The sequence below is a fragment of the Cygnus atratus genome, chromosome 11 (assembly GCF_013377495.2).
Source record: "Cygnus atratus isolate AKBS03 ecotype Queensland, Australia chromosome 11, CAtr_DNAZoo_HiC_assembly, whole genome shotgun sequence".
NCBI lineage: Eukaryota > Metazoa > Chordata > Aves > Anseriformes > Anatidae > Cygnus > Cygnus atratus.
In genome coordinates, this window is record NC_066372.1 from 10,695,069 (window position 1) to 10,713,561 (window position 18,493).

Here is an 18,493-nt window from a genome sequence, read left to right on the forward strand (position 1 = left end):
CTCGCGCGCGGCCCAGCAGCTTCTCGTAACTCTTGGAGCGCTCTGGGAAGAGCCCAGTGCGTGTTTCTGCCTGCTGGGGGAGGCTGATTTATTGCTGCGCGCGGGCCTGCTTACAGCAGCCCAGCTCTTTTGGAGGGACACCGTCTCTGCCAAGATTTTTTTTTTTTTCTTGAATGTGTTTTACGGTGAGGAATAATCAAGCGCTCTTGCCAACACATGGGTTCTGCTCGCTTTTATTCTTTCCAGACAGCCTTGCTTTCCAGTGCTGCCTCTTTTATTTTGAAGCTCTTAGAGAGCAGCGGGGGAAGCGAAGGCCAGGGCTCGAGCTGGTGGCCTGGACCAGCGCTGCCTGGCAGCACCGGCTGCGTTTCCCTCGCAGCGCTCCGAGGAGGCATGCCAGGAAAATGATTCACCCGCTTCCGCCGCTCACCCCACGGAACGCCTCCGTCCCCTCGGCGCGACCTCCTTTTTGTGCTCCGCTGGGGTCACCCGAGCGGCCCCCCTGCCCCAGCGGTCGTAAGATGGAGCGAGGGCGGCCGGCCCAGCAGGACTACAGGTTCCAGAGTGCAATTCTCCGCCGCCGCGCTCCGGCGAAGCCGGGCTGCCTGCCGGGGCCTGCACGCGATGGGCTGTGCCGCCGCGCTCAGCGAGCGAGGAGAGCAGGCCGCATTGCAGAGCTCTGGGTTTGAGGCGGGGGGGGGGGAAAGCCGGGGCTGTTTCCACACAGTATTTTTAGCCTTCGATCTCCTGCGCGGCTCCTGTTTGTTTCCTTCGGCTTTTTGTGTCTTAATAAGACTGAAAGAGGAGCCCGAAAGGTCACCGGCGGAGCTGCCGGGGAATGTTTTTGCTCTGCGCTTTGTGCTGCGCAGAAACCTCTGCTCCGTCGCACGCGGCGCCTTTGTTCCTGCGTTGGATTCACCGGAGCAGAGCTCATCTAGTTAGCGACGGCTCTGCTCCCCTGGCACGTTTTCCTTTGGTTGCTTCAGTCCCCTGCCCTCTGTTCGAGGCGCTTGGGTTCGAGCAAATGCAGCTTTAGGGAGAGGGGTGAAGAAATAGAGGGCAGGAGGGTGCGAGCGGGCTGGCCCGAGGGCAGCGCTCTTGCAGGTTCCCAAAGAAACAGCGTCCGTCCTGCTTCGCCCGGCAGCCAGCCGCTCGCCCTGGGAGCTCTGGGAGGGACAGGCAGCAAGGGAGAAACGGGAGGAAAGCAGGGATATCGTCTGGGAGGAAAAACGTCCAGTGGGGTCTGGGCAACCCTGCATGGCACCCGCACCCAGCTGGGGAAAATTAGGGGAAAAAATAGTTACCTTAACAGATGGGTGGGGGAAAAACTGCAGAGAAATACAAATTTTTCTTTGAATGTCAGAGAGGATGGGTTCATTTCTGTGCTGACTCCAAGCTCCTCCTTTGCTCTTTGCTGTGGGCTGTGGAGTGGGGAGGCAAGGCAGACCTGCTGCTATTTCTGGCCTTGACAAGCTGGTGATGGGAGATGAGGGACGGCGAAAACAAAGTGTAGGGAACATTCATTAGCAATTATCCCTGCCTGCAGCCTGATTGGGGTGGCTGTTGGGGACATCTGATAGCCACTTAATGCATGTTCAAAGCGCTGGCTCCAGAGAGAGGGCGGGCGCTGGCGAATCTGGTGGCTGGCTTTTGGAGGAGCCCAGCACACAGCTCCCTTTTCCAGCTCGTGCTCAGATGCTCCATTTAACCTCGAGCTCTCTCTGTGTGTTAAGCTGCCTTGAGATCTGTTTTTTGTTGTTGTTGCTTTTTTTTTTTTTCCTCCCTGCTAATCTCTTCACAGCTAGGATCTTACAAACCTGTTAGCAACAAATGGAAGCCTGAGTGGCGTGCTTGCGGAGATGGGAGTTTACATCTGCTTGTGGCTGGGGTGAGCAAGGAGGGCGGTGGTTGCGCTGACGCAGCCGCATGCGGGGTGTACGTGGGGCTTTCGACCGCGCGGAGACGTGGGCTGGAGCAGCAGTTGGCAAACTGTGCCTGCTGTTAGCAGCCCACGGCGCCCGCCGTCCTCCCAACAGCCGTGTTGCAAGCCTGCTACGAGGTGGCAGAAGGACTGGAAGGAGACTAAATTATTTTTTATGCTGTCGTTACATAGTGCAACCCCTTTCTGTAGAGCTTTCTGGCTTATCCGCAGAGCTGGAGGGTGGGTTTTTTCCCTTTTTGAGGGGCAACCTGGCCTCTGGGCTTGTGGAGAGCCTTTTTAGCCACCTTCTCCTAAATGCGGAACTGATTCCCTGGAGAGGCAATGCCAGAGCCCTGGAGTACTGGCACCTGTCTTACTTATCACATTCAAGATTAATATGACGAGTGCACTGGAAAGGAACACCCCCCATGAAAACTCCTGGTTAGGTTGGATTCTTGGCCTCTTGCAGTGAGAGAGTGCAGTTTGCCCTTTCTCTTCACCTTGGAGTTTTATTTAAAGAAAAAAAAGCTGTTGCATGCCCTCTTTACTGGGGATATGCTCTGTCTTCTTTCTCTGGCACTCCAGATTTGGCTTTTGGCCTTTTCCTACAAGTCTCACGTTTGCTGAAGCTCTGATGGGTAGCAGTTGCTGTCTGTGGGCCATGGTAGTTGGAAGTAGATTTTTTTTTTTCCTTTGACTCCTAAGCTTACTGTGTTGTAGGTTGTAGGCTGACTCGGCTGACCTCTTGCAGCCCAAAGCAGAAGCATTGAGGGGTCAGTTGTTGGTCCAGAAAAGCTGCACACAGTTGATAAAAACAGTAGGATGGAAACCCCATTGCCTTGGGGAAATGTTTTTTGGGAGAGGGAGGAATCAGAGTATTGTTTGAGGAGGAAATTGGATGGGAAGAATTGCATAAAACTGAACAGAAGGAGAACTTTCGCAGCGTGGCCAAGGAGTGTAACTGCCATTAAAAGCCATCCAAAGTGCCAAAGGCACTTTGAGAAACAAGTTTTTTACTCATTAGGCACTTGGGCAGCTGTGGAAAATTTAACAGAGACAAATGTACGTGTTCCACGTCCTGGTGCCAGTGGCTGAGATGAGAACATAAGTCAACCAGTAGTCGCCGATAGGAGAGGCATCTTCAGAGCGTGGCAGGTGGGAACTGATTTCCTAGCACTGAGCTAAGCTGCGGGGAGAGCCTGCTGTGCTGCCACAATGTCTGTCGTGGTCCTGTTGCTGGCTGGACAAGATAGCCTGGCGCTGGTATGGTAGGTACGGTGTCTACAGATGGCTTCTTTCCGTTGCTCTTCCCTGGGATGGTGACTGCACAATGCTACAGGAGGGTGCTGGTGGTGGGACTAAATAGCAAGTGAGAGATTTCAGCTAGGAAATATGAAGTGCTCTAGCGATCTTTGGGAATGAAGTCCATGGAGGTAGTCTCTAAACACATCAAACACCAGTTACACATGCACCAGGTAGAGGCTGTGCTCTAGGTCCTAGTGATGCACGTGGCAAAAGAATATTTGGCCATTTCTCTGCTTAGTTTGCAGGCAGACATTTCAAGAGAAGCAATGGGCACAGGCTTTGCCAGAAGTCTCCCTAACTTTCTGCGGGACGAATGAGTTGAATCAACGTGCCAGAAGGGACCAGTGAGTCCCTGGGACGTGCCTGTGCATCTGGGAGCAGGGGAAGAGCGGGGCCTGGCCCTTCGAGAGGCTCAGCCGCCTGTGAAGGCGCAGCCCCCGTTTCTGCACCTGAGTGCATCTCGCTGTAAGCAGATGAAAGGATGACGGCTTTTTCTTGGCCCCAGGAGGCAGGAATATTCCGCCTTTGTTGCTCACCAGAACGGGGCAGGAGACTTCTGGGGTAGGTACAATAGGGAGCCTGAGACGGGAGCCCCTCGGCAAGGCGCTCTTCCCTGCCTCCTGGGGGCGAGATGCCAGAGGAAGGGCCGAGGCTTTTAAAATGCGGGACACGGAGGCTGCGCAGCTTTGGCACACGTACAGAAACGTACCCTGGGAGAGGAGATGAAAGGCTGTGGCATGGAAGCGTAAACCCAAGTCGCAGCTGTGGCATCCATCTCAGCCTTGGGGTTGGATTGAGCTTTAAGCGTTTGGAACTGAAGGTTTGAGCCTGGTTTTGGATGAAATCTGTCAGCGGAGAAAGCAGCCTGGCTGCTACTTGGCTGCCAGTGCCTGGATGCCTGTTATGAGGATATTCCCCACTGTGGGGGCCTGTGAGAGGGGCGAGGGGGACACTCTGCTGTTCAGGTCCACCTGGGAGGGATTCGGGAAGCCACAGCAGGCAGCAAGTCCTCCATGGCACATCACATCTATGCTGGATGTGCAACCTGGCTGAAGAAGCCGGGGCCGATCCACGTGTCATGGAGCAGGGACGCGCCACCTCTGTCACCAGAGGGTTTTGGAGGGGGCTGAGTCCCCCCCCAGCTTGATGGGGTGAGCTTCAGAGACCCCGCTGGTGTGGGAGCTGCTGGGGGAGTCAGATGCCTGGCTATGAAGAGCGACCAGTTGCCCGTGTGATACCGAGAGCAATAAAGCTGGGCTAGCATTTCGCACTCACCAGGCGTTGGCCGGGGATATTCACATTGGCGCTTTGTAACCTTCCAAGATCCTCCCTCCCTGCAGATGGGAAATGAAAATCCTTGGCATCGGCGTGGAGCCATGGAAGCAAGTCAAGTAACGTGGCTTAGAGAAAAAAAAAAAGAAAGGAAGAAACCTGTCCAATGCCAGATCAGTGCAGCAGGGCGTCTACATGCTGCACAGACGAGTGCAGCTCTTTCTCTCCCAGCGCGGGTGTTGCACAGAGCAGTTAAGTGCGTGTACATCTCTCTCGCTCGGCGAACGTGGCCCACGCTGTTGTAAAATGAGGGGGCTGGAAACACTTTCCAGTTGATCCACTCCTAGTGTCAGGCTTCTGTAAATCTCCCCTAACTGCCGGCAGTGCTGCCAAACCCTGCTACAGCGCAGGAAAAGTGGGTTGCTCCCTGCTCTGCTCTCCATGCCCAGCTGTTCCAGGGCAAATCCAAACTCATCTTGGCAGATCTGTGAGAGAGGGAGAGCTTTTCAAACACTCAGCCTAGAAGTCATTTGTTAGTAACAAATGGGGGATTTGCCAGGACACACTGCTCCATCTGGTTTGGCATCCTCTCCCGTACACCAGCCTCAGCGGATCTGCTCGAGGAAGGCAGGGGAGAAAAAGGCAGCTTTCCCGTGGAAGGGAAACAGCTTCCCCTGCCTGTTTCTACAGGGTTTCCTGGGCTGGAGCTCCTTCGTTGCCCTCACCCGGAGGGGCAGATAGCACGCCTGTCAGCACAAGGTCTGCCACTAATGGAGGGTCTGAAGGGGTGGTTGGTATTTGCATTTTTTTGTCACAGTTCTGCATTTCCCTTCTAACACCAGCGAGGTTGAGCTGCATCCAGACAGGACTTCCATGCACTTCTCTCACTTCTCTCACCAAGTGTTGTTTTTTTTCCCCTTTCCCTGTGGTTAACGAGAGAAGTGCTCTGTTTACACTCTTACTGTGAAATTCCCTGATGTTTTCGCCACAGTGAATTCTCTCAGGAGACCTTTGTGTGAGTTCCTGTCCCGAGGTGCCTGGCCCAGAGGAGCCAGCCTCATTGCAAGCTGTGTAAGGGCGCCGGGGCCGAGCTGTTGCTGTACCATAAAGCCCCGTTTCCTACTCGCTGCTCTTGGTTGCTCACCCATTAGATGCAGATGATTCTTGAGGGTTGTGTCCCACAGCAGGACGGTGAACGTTCTCCAAATCAGTGTGGTTGGACCAAGAATGGATCTGCTTCGCGGGGAGTGGATGGGGATGTATCTGGAGCTGGGAGGGCTGCTTCAGCAGAAGAGGTTGCTGCTCTTCTGATGGTCATCGTCTTGTTGGGTTGGCTGGCCGGGCCGTTTTGGCTGAAGTGCCGGTGTGCTGTTTGCAGTCAGCTGGGGTTTAGCCACATCTGGGAGTGCATCAGGCTGAGAATCACTTGTGCTTGTTAGAGCCAGCACAAAGTAGGCGGTGAGCCGGCGAGCTTGGGAGGGCAGAGCCTTTTAGCGACAGCCCACGCTTTAGGTCAGCGTAAGCCAAGTGTGAAACCACACCTTTAGGCAGCGAAACGCAGGTCTGTGCTGGGCATGGCGAGGGAGTGTGCAGGGATCTGCTCTGTGGGCAGCTCCAAACAGAGGGCGAACCCCAGCAGAGGCAAAATGAGAAGGGGGCAAACCTGCAGTCATACCACTTTCATTAAAAGTTCTTGAACTGGCTCAGTCAGAGCTGGTACAGCCTATATATAGCTGATCTCTTCAATAATGGTTTGTCTGGAAGCGCTTCCTTTTGTGCTGCTCCCGACTGTTGAGCTCTTTTCACACCCGCTGCAGTTTGTCTGACTCTGTGTGTGTGTGTCTGTGTTTTGCAGTATCCGGATTTGAGCCAGGAGTCTGGGTCTCCATTTGTCTTTATCTGCACTAATCCCCAGGAGATGGTTGTGAAGTTTCCCATCAAAGGAAAACCCAAAATCTGTAAGTAGTAAAGTTTCCACAGATGCCCCCCTTGGCCTTTCTTGCCTGCTCTCATCACCACCTCTGCTTGCCTTTGCCATATGAGTTCACAACCTTTGCCCCGCGCTCTTTGATCTGTAGGTGTTTGTTTAATGATTCAAATACATCTGTAATATTTTTGTCTTCGGTTCCCCTTTCCCCAGATGTTGTTTCCTTCTAAATACATGCCTCTTCCTGCCTCTGCAAGCACTCGGGAGTCAAAGAGTGCTCACGTGCTCTGAGGAAACGCATGTCTGCAGCTGATCTGCGTCTGGCACGAGCTCTCAGAGCCTGGGTCAGGATGCGAGGCAGAAGCCTCCCTTTATCCTCACAAGAGGAGGGGGGCGTGACGATGCTCAGGCCGACCCATGCTGGCTGCTTGCCCTCCTTTCAGAATCGCCTGCTCGCCTGCGAGGAGGTGAGGGCCGGGCTGAGGCAGCAAGGGCTGCGGGTCCAGATGGATGCACTGCCCCAGCCCAGCCGCGGGCTGGCGGGATGGGATGTCCTGGCAGAGCTCGCAGGGAAGCGCTACAGCATCTGTCCGCTCTCTGCTTGCCAGTGTTGTTAGTCCCTTTTATGAGCCACCAGCCCTCCGCAGGCTGCCAGTTACTCCTGCCCGCTGCTGTAAAAAGAATGGAGGACGGATGCAGCAGCTGGGGAGTCTGCAGTCAGCTCCATCCTTATTAGCAGCTTCCCCACCACACAGCCTGGGGAAGGCACCGTACATGCTTTCAGGGGATGTGAAAAATTAATTTGACAGGCTAAAAGCAGCATAAGCAGAAATAGTCTTGGCTGTTTGTTTAGCAGAGCTGATGGCTGGGTTTTCTTTCTCATTTGCAGCGTGGTTCTCAGGGAGTAGTTATCTAGTGGCGCAGGAGCAGCAGGGTTTCTCAGGACTGGTTAATAAGGCCTTTTGAAGCACAGTGTGGGTTTTTGTGTTGTTTTTGAGGTGGTTTTTTCCCCCTTCTCCACTCACAGGAGCACCGTTCTCCCATGGCTTCGATCTCTCCCTGGGCGTTCAGCGTATACCTTCCCTGCAGTGGTACCGAGCAGGTGGAAGGGCAAAACAATTTGGTTTATTCCCTGGCTTTTGTAGCAACATTTGGGAGGTGCATTCAGCCGATGGCAACAAACAATGCTCGGTGATCTGCAGCTGCAGAGCTCATGTGAGGGCTTGGATCTTGCTAGCGGCACTGTCCTCCCCCGGGGACAGGTCTTTTCCAGCGCGCCGGTGAGCAGTCAGGGCTGTGCTGAGTTATTTGGGATGTAAATGTCTGTGCTGCAGTACAACAGCCTCATCCCTGGAACAGCTGCTGTGTCCTTCATTTTATTTACTTTTATTTTTTTCAGCTTCTCTCCACTCTCATTCAGGCTCTGGCCACCGTGCCCCTTCCCCTTCACATCTGCCTCTGTGGAGCTGCGGTCAGGGGAGCTGCCCGCTGGCTGCAGTGGCTGAAGGGGAAGCGGCTGCATCGTGCCAGCGCAGGGCTGGCTGACTCCTGCACGTCTGCCTCTCCGGGTACGGGCGCTGCCTGCCCCCCCATCTGTCACATCGTCTCCTTTGTGTTGTGACAGTTTCCTGCTTGGAGCAGGATCAGCCTAACAGCCTGGAAGGAAGCCGGCTGCGCTCGCGGCTGCCCGCGTGGCCCGCTCCCGCTGCTGGCCTTGCCTCCCCTGCCCTCCCAACAGGATCTGTCACGAGAGCGCGGGACCTGCGGCGCAGAGGTCGTGGAGCTGCACGTCCCCCTCAGGGGGAGATGCAGTCGTTCAGGTCGCGCAGACAATATTTGTGACGGATGGGGGAAGGAGCGGGGGAGCCTTTGACCTTTCGTTGTGGTGGCACACTGTTTTACGAGGAGGTGGCTTCGCATGCGATCCGGTCAAAAGCGTGGCTCTCCGAGCTGGAAGCGCAGGCACCGGCTCGCGTCCCCACCTGAGCTCGCTGGCTGCCCCAGTCTCCTTGAAGCCTGGCTCAACCGTGACAAAATGCCAGTTTGTCTTGTTGGGAAGCCAAGCCGGAGCGGCTTTCCTTGCCAGATAGCAGCATGGACCTCACCGCAATGACATCTGAATGCCTCTCCGTTGCAAATTAGTCGTTTCTAGCAGCCTGGGGAAGGAAGAAAGAAACAGAGCTCGATTTGCTGCCAGGGTTATTGTTTGCATGGAAGGGATGGGCACAGTGTTTGTGTCACATTTGTGACCATGGCTTTCCCCAAACATGTCCCTGCTTAGTCTCAGGGTGTGAGGACAAAGCTCATCCGTGGCTCTCGTGGGAGATTTCCTTGAATCTGGGCAAAGCTCCCCCTGGAGCAGCGCTCCCAAACCTCCCTTGAACAGCCGATGGCTGGAAGAGCGTGGTAGTGGGGCTGGGAGAGGGGACACATCACGGTACTGACTGCGAGATGAGAGTCCTTAAATCACTGAGCGTAAAGAGAAGGGGACCCTGGGGCCGTTGCCTTATTTTTAGCCTTTTCTTAAAGGTTACCCACGTGACGTTTTATCTTTGCCAGCTGATAGAGCAGAGGAGCCTACTGATCACTTCTGGGACCCGGGAGGAGCAGGCAGGCATGCTAAGTACGAAGCTAACAGCTCTGGACGTGACAGAGCTTTGGCAGTGGGAGACCAGAGCATGGAGCGAGCACGAACTCGCCACCTTTCTCCTGCCAAAACCCCACAGTTTGGTGACTCGGAGGTCTGACGTGCTGCATCCGGATGCTCTGGCTCGGCCCCGCTGGGTGCCTGGTCTTTTGCTGTTTATTTCTGATGGCAGCAGCAGCACAGAGGAGTTCTGCAGACACCCTGCTGTGTCCTGGGAGCTGCAGATTGGGAACTGCCACAGCGAGGCAGCGGCAGCACCTGGTTCCTGCAACCAATTTCAACCGCAGCTATAGCCTCGTGTAGGCATCTGTGGAGCGATGGCGCAGTGAAGTGCAAGTGCTCGCTCGTGGGTTTTTTTGCACGTTTATGGTTTCTGTATTCAGAGAGGAGAAAGGCTGACCCATGACTCAAGCTGGAGGAAGGAGGCAGTTTCAGGGAGGCTGGGGGGGTTGTCCTAATGGGATATCACGAGCAAAGCGGCTTTGTCATCTGCCTCTCCTGGAAAAAAGCACTCTCAGCCTCTTCTGTGAGCTAAAACGAGAAGATTTCACAGCGTGATGAGAAGGCGATGCTCTCTGACTGGATGAGAGCTGTTGTCTCTGGCCAAGTTTCTGCTTCTCATGGCACACTGGCATTTACCAGCAGTTTTAGGAGCCGTGCCCAAAGGTTTGGAGCCTGGGCCATCTCATCCCCAGGAGCTCCCTTGGCCGTGCTGTACCTGGGCTGGAGACTAACCTTGCTTTGGAGAATTTGGGTCTGGGCAGGGAGAGGGGGACGGGGCTGCTCCCCTGCGGTAGCGCGCCACCCTCCCCGCCTCCTGGCTGTGCCACGTCCCTGCCACGGCGCTTGTCCCCGCTGTCTGTGGGCTTCCTTCGAACGTGTTGACATGCATCCTGGGGGCGAGCAAAGAGATCGCTTTCCTCCTGGATGTTAATTTGCTCTCCTCCTTGCTGGAGCCCCCCCGGCGCCTGTGTGCTGCGTGCTGCCCTGGCTCCCGTGTCGCGCCTGCGGAGGAAAGCCATGGCGGCTGGAAACGCCTGGCTCCTCAAGCACGATAATTGAATGTGACAGCAACACACTAACTAGGAGACCTCGCTGCCTCCAGCTGATTTGCAATGCAAATAGCATTTAAAAATAAAGAGTGATGAGGGTTGTTTTTTTTTCTCCCCCCCCCTCTTTACAGGGAAGCTGGATTCAAAGATCCACCAGGGAGCAAAGAAGGGGTTAATGAAGCAGAAAGCGGTGGTGTGAGCTGCCACGTTCCCACGCGGGCACTGCCACCGGGACCGCCACTCGCGGGTGCTGCCGTGGCCCTCGACTCTGGAAGCAGGTGCTCGCGGGAAGAAGCATCCGACGTCGCTGTTGGGTATCGCGCTGTCTGTTGTACTTGAAAAGCATTAAAAGGAGAACTGTTTTCACCAAGCTCTTTCCCTGCCCAGGACCCAGCGCCACGGAAAGGGGTGGGTGGGAGATGGAGCCGATGCGATGACACATTTGAGTGCTGGCGTCTGTCCCCGATGGGGACGTAGCAGTCCCACGACTGGTCCCAGGGAGCGCGTGGGCAGCGGCCAGCACGGCCTCCAGCCACCGTCCCAGCCTGTCAGAGCTCGCTCTGTCCCGGCTGTGGCAGCGTCCCGCTCCCCGGGCAGCTCGGCGAAGAGGCAGCTTGTGCCTTTTAGCTGGACTGGGACACGTGGTGGCACCGGCCCTGCAGGACAGCGCGCCATGACTGCTCCTAGGTGCTCGGCGGGGCTTGCAGTGCACGATGGCTTCTGCTGGGCCAAGAAACCACGTGGGGCTCGTGGGCTGGCTCCAACCAGCTGTGATGCCTGCGTCCTCCAGGCCCACAGCACATCTAGGGGATCGGGGGTGAGAGGTGGGCTCTGCTCCGTGCCTGGTCGGAGGCTTGGTGCGTGAGGCTGCCAGCGGGAGCGCGCCCTTGCAGCTCCTGGTGCCTTTGGGACGTGCCCGGCCGTGCATCTCTCTCCTGGTTTGTATTGAAGCCGCAGCCTCCCTGCAAAAGCTGCTCCTGCTGCAGCTGCGTGTGCAAGTTAAAAACCCTCTGTGCCTTGCGAACAAGATTAATTTCCCCCTTTCTTTAATCCTTCATATTCAGCATCTCCCCGCATTGACGTGCCCGTGCTCATTACGCGTTGGTGCTCTCTGGGCTGTGAGCCCCACGTGCCACCTTGCTCCAGGCTCTGCCTCACCGTGCCCTCGCTGTTCCCAAGTCCCTGGAGTCCCCCTGGCTCCAGGGGGTCCGAGGCCACCTCCTCCTCCTCCTCCTCGGGGACGCTCCCGAACCCCTGCAGCCTGCCCCAAGGGAGCTGCCCGGTGCCGGGAGGTGCCCTCTGGCTCTTCTTCTGCCACCTGTGGGGGGGCTGGAGCTGGTGACCGTGCCCCAGGTGCCCGTCTGCTGCCCTGCCGTGGGTCCCCACGGGTGCCGCTGGGGTTCTCCTCGCCTGGGGGCTGTGCCGGGGTGCCCGGGTTCGGAGCGAGTGGGACCCGCGGCTCCTGCGGGCAGCCAGGGCCTCCGAGGGAGAATTTCTCCCTCGCACCTGCCCTACGTCCCCCCCTCAGCTTACGGCCGCTACCCCGGCTCCTGTCCCCGCACCCCAACGAGTCCCTCCCCGGAGCCTCCTCCTCCCCCGGCCCCCAGCGCCCCCCGCCTGGCCCCGGGCAGCGATGCCCCAGACCCCGCCCGCCCCCGGGCGCTCCCCGGGCCCCTCTCCGTGCCCCCCGCTCCTCGCCGCGCTCACTCCGGCGCCGCGTTTTGCGGCCGGCCGAAGGGGGGGGCGGCGCGCTCCGGCTCCGCGCTCCGGGCTCCGGGCTGCACCGCCGAGCCGAGCGGGGCCGAGCGGGGCCGAGCGGAGCCGAAGGCGGCCGAGCGGAGCCGAGCGGGGCCGAGCGGAGCCGATCCCGCGGCCCCGCGCCCCGCCCCGCCCCGCCCCGCCAGGCGGACACCGGCGCGGCCTGCCCGAGCGGCGCGGCGCGGCGGGCCCAGCGCGGCGGCATGGCGGGCCCGGCGGCCCGGCCCTAGCTGCCCGCAGCGGAGCCCCGCGGCCCCATGGAGGAGACCTAGGGCCGCCCGGGACGCGAGCGGAGCCGGGTGAGTGCCGGCCCGGCCCGGCCGTGCCCCGCGGCGCCCCGACTACCGGGGGGGGGCGGGGGGGGCGGAGAACGGCGTCGCCCCCGGCGGAGCGGGAGGGGGCGGATTTGGACCCCCCCCCCCCCGCGGGGATCGTCACGGGGCGAGCCCGTTCCGACCCCCCCCCCCGCAGCCGTTGGGGCCGGGACCCCCCTCCCCTCCCCCTCCCCCGGTGACCGTTGGGCCGCCCCCTCCCCCCCCCCCAGCGGCCGTTGGGGCCGGGGTCTCCCCGCTGCCCCCCCTCCCCGGCACCGTTGGGGCCGGGACCCCCCCCCCCCCCCCCGTCCATCCTCCCCCGGGCCGTTGGTCCCGGCTCCCCCTCACGCCCCCCCCCACCCCCCCTTCCCGTGGCCGTTGTCCCCCCCCCCCATCCCCTCGGTGTCGGGGGGGGCCCTCGCGTTGTGCGCGGAGCCCCCGGGTCCCGGGGGGGTGCAGGGGCCGCCCCCCCCCCCCCCTCGCCCCCCTCCCCGGCACGGAGCCCCCCGTGTCCGCGGGGCCCTGGCCGCGGTGGGGACCGCGGCTCGTCCCCGCCGTGCCCGGGCTCCTGTGGCCGGGGTGCCCGGAGCCCCCCCGGGGGGCGGCTTTTGGGGGGGCCGCTCCCCTCGCGCCCAGCGCCCCTGAGACCGCAGCGCCGCGGGGACCGCTCGTCCCCCCCCCCCCCCCGCCGGCAGCAGGCGAAACCCTCGTGGAAGGCGAGTTCCCGGCGTAAGCTGTGCCCGCGGGCCCGGGGGGGACCCGTCGCGGAGGGCACGGCGCTCCCCAGCTGCCCTCAGTTCGGGGCACGGCGCGGAGGGCCCCGGCACCCCGTGCACCACGGGCACCCCGTGCCGGAGCCGCCGGCCCCCTTGCAGCCCCGTCCCGCAGCCATCCGTCCGTCGAGGGTGTGTGGGGCCGGACCCGCAGCCCCCGAGCCCCCCCCCGAGCCCCCGCCGCTCGGGGCTGCGGTAAGTCCCGAGGCTGCCGGCCGGGCACGGCGGCCGCGGACGGCTCCGGTTTTCTCCGGGTGCAGCGGCGGGGTGAGAACGGCCGCTCCTGAGATAAAGCGCTCCCTCCCTCCCGCCCATTGTGTACACAGGGAAGGTCACAGGTTCAGGTCTTGTCTGTCAGACTCGGCTCCCCTCCACCTCCCGGCAGGCCTCTTTTTTTCCCTTTTTTTTTTTTTTTTTTTTCCCCCTCCTTCCCCCCCCCTCCCCGTTCTGGGTAGGCCCTTTCCCTCGGAGGAGGTGTTAGACAAATTTTTTTGTGTGACGTACGGCCAAGAGCTCGCGGGCCCTTTTTTCCCCTCCAGAAGAATGAGGATGCCGGTGTCGGGGCTGACTTTCAGAGCAGGGGCGATGCTGGTGTGCGAGCCTTCCTCGCCTGGACATCCTCAGGAAAACCTATTTCCACGCTTTGTGTGATGACTCCGGCATAGGATTATGCTGCACATTTCTAGCTCTTTGTTGGCAGTACACAGCCGCGCACAGCGCTCGAAAAATCCAGTCAGCTTATTTTATTGATTAGCTTTTGAACGGAATAATTTATAATTTATTATTCTGAAGCCGTTTCGGTCTTGAAAACAAAAATCCTCGTCCTTTTTCCACCCTCTTTAATCCACCGGCGTTTTCTCCTCTCCCCGCGGGGTAGAGCTCGCTGAGGAAGGGAGACGTGCAGAGCGCCAGGAGCGTGGCCATCTCGCTGGTGCAAAAGAACAAGGATTTAATGTTTTACCTAAACCGGCCTCGCGTTCAGGACGAGGGCCCCGAGCCAGTTTAGAGCCACCAGAGGAAATTAATTATCAAGCAAGTTGTAATGACCTGTAATTGAGTATGACCGGGGCGCTGGGGTTTTTTTCATGCTTGGACTTCATTTCCAGCGGAGGGCCTGTGTGCTTTGCGAGTCGCCATTCGGCTGCTCGTTAGCTGGAGGTGCCGGTGTGTGCGTGTAGGTGTCTCAGCGCACACCTTACCCTGTCGCCGCGTCCTCTGCGCGCGTGGAAGACAGCGAGCGTTATTTTTTGCAGAGCGTGGCTTAGGGGGAGAAGCTGTCGCGAATAAGGGACGCTCATCCATCTGCAGCCCTGCGCCGTGGGCTGGGTGGTAACGGCGGATAATTTCTCCCTCCGTGCAGTCGCGAGGTTGCAAAGTCCCCTTGCAGGAACCGCTGCCCGAGCAGCCGTGCGGCCGTGACCCCGGGTCGCAACTCTGCGGCCACCAGAGCTTCTCCTCTTAAGTCGTTTGGCTCTCTGGAAGCGTTTGCGGGAAGAAACGGCTCACGAGGTAGGAAGGCAGTGGGGGGATGCTCAAGCCACGTCAAAGCTACCTAACAGCTTGTGTGTCTTTATGATGTATGAACAAGGTCGGTCAGGTTTGTTCTCTTTGAGAACTGGGCACCGTTGCATTTAAATCTGCCTCTAGGTTTGCATTCGCAGTATTTTTTACATTCTTTGCCTTTCGCGTAAGTTAAAGAACACCAGGAGCTGCCTCGTGGACCTGGCACTTCTGCGCGGGCGTCCCTGCGCACGTGGATCGACGTGCGTGTGCCCGGCCGGTAACCGTGGGCTGTGACAAAGGCTGGGAGCTGCCGCTGGGGCCGCTCAGCCGCCTGGCGAAGGCAGCGGTCTCTGGCACCGCGGCTGCCTTGGTATTTCCCGGGCGCACTTTTCCTCTGCTTGCTCGTCGAGGCGGTGGGCAGAGCCGGGCTGAGCCGCATCGCTCTCGACCCCGCGGTCGCTCCGGCGGGCTGGAGCCTCGCTGCATTCCCACGCGGCCGTGCTCGGATTCGGATTCAGGCCTCGGGGCGCTGATGCAATGCTGGTGCCAGCTGTAAGGCAGTAAGCCTCTTTGTCCCCTTTAGCCGGAGCCTTACGTAAAGAGGATGGTATTTATGGTCCCAGGTATGTTGTTTCAGGGAAGCCTGGTGGTGTGTGCTGTGGGACGTGGACAGCGGTTTCCCCGGTTTGTGTTGCGAGGGTCACTGGGCTGTTCCCAAACCCGCCTCGTGTTTCCCAGCAGCTGGTGGCTGTTCATGGGAAGACTTTTTGAGATGTCTGTGCACGCCGACCTTCCCAAAGCTCCTGGAGATGGCCAGGCAGCGTTAGTCTGTGGTTCCCCCTTGGCACCTCTTTTCTGCTGGTGCTCTGTGGGCATGAGCGAAGCGTGAGGGAGCTCTGTGGAGCTCTGCTGGCTCGGGTGGTTCCCTGAGGTGGCCTTGGAGCGCACGGGTACTTTGGCTGCCCTTGCAGAAGCAGGCGAGGAACCAGCGAGCTCATTTGGCACCCAGCCCGATGGTCCCGTTTGTCCTCCCCGGCTCTCGGGGTCGCTCTGCAGAACGAGTGCAGAGCGGAGCGATGCGACCTCGGCAGCTCTCGTGCAAGGGAATGAAAAGAAAAGATCCGATCGGGACACGGCAGCTGGAATCGCACGAAAAACGCACTTTCCTGCTAACTGGGATCAGTGCCTCGTGGTACAGTGTGGTTTCAGGGAAAAGGCTAAGTTTGTGCTCTGATGGCCTTGTAGTAAGGGAAAAGGGGATGGCTGTCTGTCTGGGAAACGTGGCTGTGACTTTGGCTGCTTCTGAGATTTATTTTTTTTTTGTGTCAAATTTATTAATTTCTTTGAAGGAAATGCCTATTTCACTTCTGGGTTCCGGTAAAAAAAATCTGTTTCCTAATTGAAGCTGAGATGTTTTGTTTTTTTTGCAGCTGAGTGTCCTTCACATGCAAAGAAATCTCTGATGTACCTGTTTAAACATCAGCTCTGATGCCGCGTGAGGGGTGTGTGTGTGTGTGTAGAGAGAGGTACAGAAGGATGTGAATGCATGGTTGTGGATGAGGAAAGATAACTTGAGGAGAATCTTGATCTTGTATTTGAGCATTAAGTGCTCAACTTCTGCAATTCATTTCCTTGTTTTCTGGAGCAAGAAAAGAGACAAGGAGAGGAAAGATAACGTCCCTTTTCGCTGCTCTGTCACCGAGCGTGTCGTGGGCACGGAAAAGTTTTTCAGCATCAGGTATTCCCTTTGAGCTGTTGGTGGGTCTGCTCGGCCTCTCGTGACAGCTGGAAGACTGTTGCCTGCGGACTGCGCTTCGTCGGGTGCGCCATCTCGTCGTTTTGCCTGGGTACGTTGATTTATCGGTAACAAAACAGGGCAATTTTAGAACGATGTTAATAAACCTGGTGAGCCCCTCCTGGGTTTGGGTGAAATGGAGCATCTCCGGTTGGCTGACTCAAGATTTGGCTCTGAGTTCCCCCGAGATCTGGTGCTTCAACGAAAGCTCAGGAGCCTGCCTGCAGCTTCTAAGGGCGTGAGGGGGGCTGACGCAAACTGCCCTGGCTCCGGATGAAGAGGTGGAGGCTCACTGGTCTCCAGGAGAATTCACGCTCCTTCCCAAAAGGTTTGGTGGGCGATGCTGCAATGAAGGTTCTTGTCCTGAAGATTTTCTCTTCATTTTTTCCGGTTTAGCATCTAATCCATACCTTCCCTTTGTACTTATTGCCGCAAGTAATTACAGCTGGACTACAGCTACCAAAATAAGCCAAGTACACTTTGATGCATGATTCTTGCTTTTTTTTTTTTTTTGTATTGTATTCCTTTACATGCTGGCTAATTCACAAAATTTGGTAATTTGCAATGGGCCATTAGCGTGAATTAGCAACTTTCTGATGTATATCATAGCTTTGCAAATGTGCTTTATTAATCTGCGAAACACACCTATTTATTATCCCTCTCGTTTAAAAAAAAGGTGGTGGGGAAATAAAGCGCTGGAGGGATTTCTTGGTCTGGTACTCCCTGTGCCTGCATTCGTCCCTGTCTGCGTCTGCCTTCCCTCCTCCCGCACTGTGCAGTCTGGCTGGTTTTTCCCAAAGTGTTCCCAGGCTGATGGCTTGACAGCAAGAGGGATTACAGCCGCACGTACAGTCTTCTGCTGCAAATGAAGCCTTTGCTCGTGTAGCCAAGGTGCCCTAATTGGTTATTGAATGAGGGGAATTAAAGGCATTAATAGGGGAAGTGGCGGCTCCTTCATTTTTGGAGCGGCGGAGAGATGTTCTTCCTCCTCTGACGCCTGGGAAAGGGCCAAGGCTGCCAGTGCTCTCTCCTCAAATTAAAATAAAGCCTAGGAGCTCGCTGCCTCCGCTCTGCAGTCCTGGGAGCGGTCGGGACGCAGCGCTCCCTCCTCCTCCATGGAGAAGCATCGTGCTGCCCGGCCCTGGCGTGCGCTCGGTGCCTCCTTTGTGTCGATACCCGGGTGGGAGCGTGGCTGGGAGCTGGTGCAGAGCCCTTGGTTTGCATCGCTCCGGGGCTCTCCCTTGGGGTGGCGAAGGCAGAAGGGAGAGGTTGGCTTGTGCGCTGCCCCCCTGCCCGGGCGCCCTCCCACCGACGTCTCCGATGCTCGCAGCGTGGCCGGGGGTGAGGCGAGGAGCCTCCCTGCCGAGGAAGGGCGCAGCTCGCTGCCGAGACGTGCCCGGTCTGCTCCCACCAACGCCCAGGAGCTCGGGCTGCTGCCAAAACTGCCGGTGCGCTTCTGCAGCCCTGCGGATGGCGTTGGGTGAGCGGAGGAGAAGGCCGAGCTGCTTTTTTCCGGCGCTTGCTCCCCCAGTTGTTTATGCCCATCGCACGCCTTCGCTCGGTGCCAGCTTTTCTCTCTTCCCATCTCCGTGACTGATGTTTCGGGGATCTTTCCTGATCACATCCGTCTTGCTGCTTCCTTTTGCTGCCGACTTTTGCAGGCTGTTGGCGTCCCTCCAGCCTGCGCGGAGCTTTATCTGAAATTTGTAAGCCGCCTTGGTTATTTCTAAGTGCTCTCTGGCCCGGTCCCCCTTGGAGGTTGTGGGCGAGGACAGGCCACCAATTCAGATATCTCTAAGCCTCTCATAAATCAGCTCATTTCTGCGTTGGGGTTAGCAAGGGTGTAACCAGACCGGTTTGAAATCCGCACGGCTGCGTTAGTTCCAGTTTCCTAATGGAGAACAGCTCCGTGGATGAGGGAGAATCAACCCCCAGATTTGTCCCATATGTCCCTGTGGGAAGCGTCACGATGCACAGCTCGGTGCCAGTCAAACGGCTTCGCTCAGATGTCCCGTTTCGAGTGTTTCATGTTATTTTTGGACACAGCCGGCAGCGGCGTGGCTGACTGGGTTCAACGGGAGCGAGCTGCGGCGTGCTAGGAGAGCACCCGTGCTGGGTCTGGCGCTGCTGGTAGCACCCGTCCTGCTCCGCAGACGGCTCCGAAGCGTTCCCGAGCTCATCCTGGCCAGGTGTTGCTCGCAGGGGCTGCTTGTGCCACCACGTAGC

At 58.2% G+C, this 18,493-nt stretch overlaps 2 protein-coding genes across 3 annotated transcripts in view; both read left to right on the forward strand.

The window, feature by feature from the left end:
* The window catches only part of TRIP4 (thyroid hormone receptor interactor 4), a 32,367-nt gene extending 21,873 nt beyond the window's left edge, over positions 1-10,494 (forward strand). The window contains exons 12-13 of the mRNA XM_035566744.1: positions 6,354-6,456; positions 10,256-10,494. Of these exons, the coding sequence (XP_035422637.1) occupies positions 6,354-6,456; positions 10,256-10,323 (171 nt within the window). The 3' untranslated portion in view covers positions 10,324-10,494. The remainder of the gene's footprint in view (positions 1-6,353; positions 6,457-10,255) is intronic.
* A 1,608-nt stretch (positions 10,495-12,102) lies between these two features.
* The window catches only part of ZNF609 (zinc finger protein 609), a 53,278-nt gene continuing 46,887 nt past the window's right edge, over positions 12,103-18,493 (forward strand). For both annotated transcript variants that reach the window (XM_050712918.1, XM_035566643.2), the window contains exon 1: positions 12,103-12,181. The gene's annotated coding sequence lies outside the window, so the exon portion shown is untranslated. The remainder of the gene's footprint in view (positions 12,182-18,493) is intronic.